The 4,369-nt window shown below is 31.2% G+C and overlaps 1 protein-coding gene across 1 annotated transcript; it reads right to left on the reverse strand.

Annotated features, from left to right (window-relative positions):
- Nucleotides 1-637: 637 nt before the first annotated feature.
- LOC114940812 (ABC transporter C family member 14-like) lies at nucleotides 638-1,303 on the reverse strand. Its single transcript, XM_029315556.1, has 3 exons — nucleotides 1,226-1,303; nucleotides 953-1,144; nucleotides 638-884 (listed from the first exon to the last, which is right to left on the reverse strand). The coding sequence occupies exons 1-3, from the start codon at nucleotides 1,297-1,299 to the stop codon at nucleotides 665-667; spliced, it is 486 nt and encodes a 161-aa protein (XP_029171389.1). The 5' UTR covers nucleotides 1,300-1,303; the 3' UTR covers nucleotides 638-664.
- Nucleotides 1,304-4,369: the final 3,066 nt, after the last annotated feature.

Consider the following 4,369-nt stretch of genomic DNA (forward strand, 5'->3'; position numbering starts at 1 on the left):
AATAACTTTAGATTTTTTACGATTTATATTAATATTAACCTGTCAAAAATCAAATTAATATGTTATGTGCTGTTGTATGCACTTAATACGTACAATATTATTGCAATGAAAACATTTTATATTACTTTAAATAAATATATAATAATGATACTATTCTGTACAATTATACATATAATACATGTTTTTCTTAAAATTCCTATTAACTGAACAATTAATGTGTATCGTCTTGTGTTTTATATTTATCACATGATAATTACAAAAATTTTTAAAAATTTGAATACCTAAAAGATTATAACTTAACGACATTTCCCATTATGTAAAAAAAATGCAAATTAAAAAAAATTATTTAAATTAATTTTGAAATATTTATCTTCAGAAGAAATGCAGAAAATGTTTACACTCTTAGTTCTAGTTTCTTAATAATAATTGTTAGAATCCATGAGGGGTTACATAGAACCCATAATTAAACATTGGATTTACGAAGATAATTTTTCAATTTGAGGTACTTAAAAATTTTTTATTCAAAAGCAAAGCAAATGAGAAAATAAGAAAAAGAGACTAATTTCACAGAGATAAATAAATATCAAGTTATTAATACACGAACAATTGCTTTCTCGAATATTACAGATAAGAAGTACCTTTGCATTGTGTAGCACAGCTCTGACTAAGCAGAACAATTGTCTCTGCCCAGTGCTGAGATTACTACCACCTTCATCCAAGACTGCATCCAAACCATCCAATCGATGAAAAAAAGAATGCACTTTACATTTCTCAAAGGTTTTGTATATATGTGCATATAGGTATACTGATCCAACGGATCCACATTCTCTCGATTAGTACCCAAGATAAGAAACGGATTCTGAGGTATAATTGCTAAATGGGATCTGGAATGTTTTTCTTTTCTTTACAACTGTTAACATACAATGATTATTTTTTGCAAGTTTATGAATACCTTAATGTGTTCAGTTGTAACGTTTGAATATTCACGTTGTCGATTAATATACTCCCAGAACTGATCTCTGTCAGTCTAAACAACGAAGATAGGAACAAACTTTTTCCAGCACCGGTGCGACCAACGACGCCTATTTTTTCCGCTGGTCGAGTAACGAATGTTATCTCTTTCAACGATGGCACTAAATGGTTCCTGCGAATATAATTACAAAAATTTATTTTACCAAATGTTACAATCGTGCATTATCTTTATCAAAAAATTTGAAAATATTACCTGTACATCAAAACAACTTCTTTAAATTCCACAACACTTTGACTAGGCCACGCGTAAGGTTGATTAGTGCCCATTGTATTTTCAAGATTAGATTAGAATAAGGATTCAACGTATTTTTAAAAGCTTTACACACAACGAAGTGAATATACAAAACTATATACAAATACCTTTTTCTTCTGTGTTTTTGAAAAAAATTGTAAGTCAAATGAAATCTTGCTATTCAAAACCTATTCTTCATGATCGCAAGATACTATTTTCTATTTAAAAGACGTCTGCTAAAATTTTAATAAATAGATATTATTTATGATAGAAATGAAGAATTTGTGCTTTACAGTATATGGATAGTACATGGTTATTTCAAACACTGAACCGATGCATACAACAAAACTTTTCTCTGTCTATTCAATAAATTACTGATAATGTTAAATCCCAATCACATATGCCACCTTGCCTAGGTTAATGATGGTCATTAACGGGAAATTTTACTAAAGAAAGATTGGAGATTTTTAATTTATACAATTTTCACAACTCTTATTTCAATTATTTATTCTATCCATCGAAAGTTTTTTGAGAGCAGGCCGCCATGTTATTTTTCTGAGTCATTAACAAATTGGTACTCTGGAATTACGAGCAATTATTTTTCATTGTACGGGCTAGTATGAATTTCAAATCAAATCTCTATAAACGACTATTATATTTTGTGCACTAAGAATAACATATCGCACTTATTTTCTAGAATCAAATTGTAATCAGTTTTACTTATATGTATGTATGTTCAATGTGAACTTACACCTTGAATAAAATATCACAGTTACTTTTCATGGTAATATATTATTACTAAATTTAGATAATATACACTTTACGTATGTTTACTTTGAACTGGCACCTTGAATAACATATCAGTTACTTTTCGTGATAATTTATTATTAGATCGTTTAAATTTTGAAAGGTTTAAATTTTTGAGTATCTTCTTTTGAACATGGCCTGACCTTTTCATTTTTATGATTTTTTTAGGATATCAGTTACTTTTTAAAGTACAGATATATAGAGCAGCTTTCTAGTAATTCAAGTATCACAAATATATGTACTTTCGATTCTTATCACATAACTTTGTATAAGTAACAATTTATGCAATACAGTTTAAAATAATTGAAATATATGGTATATACATGTATGTACATATATAAAATATATAATTATATTATGGTATACATATATATTTTATTTAATCATATATGTAAATGTTTGTATAATTGTAATAACTTTTAACGATACATTGCACATTTATTTCAATTGCAACAGAATGAATTTATATTCTTGTATGAATATTGAAAATAAAGAATGAGCCCCTCCATCGCCCATTCTCGTGAGAACGCAACCATATATTTTTCTTTGTCTCTCCGGTTTTAACACGACATACATATTTCTGTCTTATAATTTTTTTCTGGATGATACTTTTTGAAATGTCATGAAGCCTAGGTCAAATTAGAAACTTATTGCACTCGTTTTAACGCAGCGCTTACAGCAGCTTTTATAAAGCGCTAGAGCAGCCGATATTTTATTTTGGCGCTTACGGCAACTTTTATACAGCCCTAGAACAGTTGATGTTTTAATGTAGCGTTTACGGCAGCCTTTATACAGCGCCAGAGTAGCCGATGTTTTATTTCGGCGCTTACGGCAGCCTTTATACAGCGCCAGAGCAGCCGATGTTTCATTTCGGCGCTTACGGCAGCCTTTATACAGCGCCATTATTTAATCTGTTCTAAGAACAATATGTATGCCCCTTGTGCTCCTTTGGGCCATTTTTTCTTGAACACTTCCATATCATTAGAGTAATACCATTCCGATTTTGTGTCAGCTCTCAACATACACGTGTAGTGACCACGATTCATTTCTTCACCTTCGTGAAATATAGCGCTTATTAGCTTGTACTTTTTTTTATTAATCGTGATATTACTCGTCGACACGGCGGTAATCCGATTGTTGATAATTTTTTTAGAAGCACCGTTTACAAAAGTATATAAATTGAGCTGTATTACTACGACGGATAAAGTTGATTCAATTACGGTTTTCTTTTTCAACACGGTACCCTTACATTCGTTACAATTGCCGTTTATCGTTTCCCATTTAGAAAATTCTACATTAATCAAACTTTGTAGAGTGACACCTTTTTTCCTTTTTAATGTCGAATGTATAGGTAATATTAGCAAATTACTGCTTTCCAGCTTAGTTACATTGTAATTACATTTGACATTCGAGCAACATGTTACGTGCTTTAATTCGAGTTCTAATACATCATTGATGTCGGAATACGTCGACATTAGAGCCGTAAAAAATTCCGAAACATCTTGTTGTGTTTGTTCTTCGAAGCGTTTTCCGACAGATCTTCTAACCGCTTGAATGTTGCAATATTTACGTTTACCATACGCGCAGATAGCATCAGTCAATGCATTCAATGCTTTATTTTTCAGTATTTGTTGCCTAATACGTACGCAATGAAACGCACATTGTAATATTACATTAGCGTAACACGAAACAGCATCGTTATTGCAAAGGCCATATATTTTCCACGTAACTATATTTTCTGGTTTCTCACAATCATAATTCTGCATATCATCAATGATATTAGGGATAGCCCATCGACGATCGTACATTTTCACAACCTTTTTCTCAGACGGATTGATTTGTGGCAGTTCAGATTTGAATATAGATCTCAGTCGATTATATTCTACAATGGCTCTCGAGTTTGCTTTAACTGATGCTGGATTGAAATTTATCAAATGTAGGCCTTCCAATTTACTTACTCGTGACAAACCTACATAGGCTTGACCATCACTGAATACAGTCGTTCCTAAATCCATCATTGCATTGTTACATGTAATTCCTTGACTTTTGTGTATAGTTATTCCATAACTGAGAGACAATGGAAATTGTTTCCGATGTACCACTAATTTGTGGAATACTTCAAATTTAATATCTATTTTCGTTATTGCGATTTCTTTGTTATCCGAAATAACTATTTTGATGGTATCAATACAATTGCCGTCAGCAGAGCGATTAACTGCAACTACATTGCCTATCGTTCCATTGACAAGTCCCAAAGTTACGTCAATGTTTCGTCGAATCATCACTTTAGCGCGAATT

Source organism: Nylanderia fulva, unplaced genomic scaffold, assembly GCF_048542155.1.
Source record: "Nylanderia fulva isolate GAGA-0341 unplaced genomic scaffold, ASM4854215v1 Scaffold69, whole genome shotgun sequence".
In the NCBI taxonomy this organism is placed as follows: Eukaryota; Metazoa; Arthropoda; class Insecta; order Hymenoptera; family Formicidae; genus Nylanderia; species Nylanderia fulva.

Excerpts from the sequence above, each read along its gene's own strand:
- LOC114940812 (XM_029315556.1), bottom strand. The coding sequence starts at position 1,299 with ATGGGCACTAATCAACCTTACGCGTGGCCTAGTCAAAGTGTTGTGGAA. Across the intron at positions 1,145-1,225 it reads GAAGTTGTTTTGATGTACAG|GAACCATTTAGTGCCATCGT; the intron begins GTAATATTTTCA and ends TTATATTCGCAG. Across the intron at positions 885-952 it reads TTACAACTGAACACATTAAG|ATCCCATTTAGCAATTATAC; the intron begins GTATTCATAAAC and ends AAAACATTCCAG.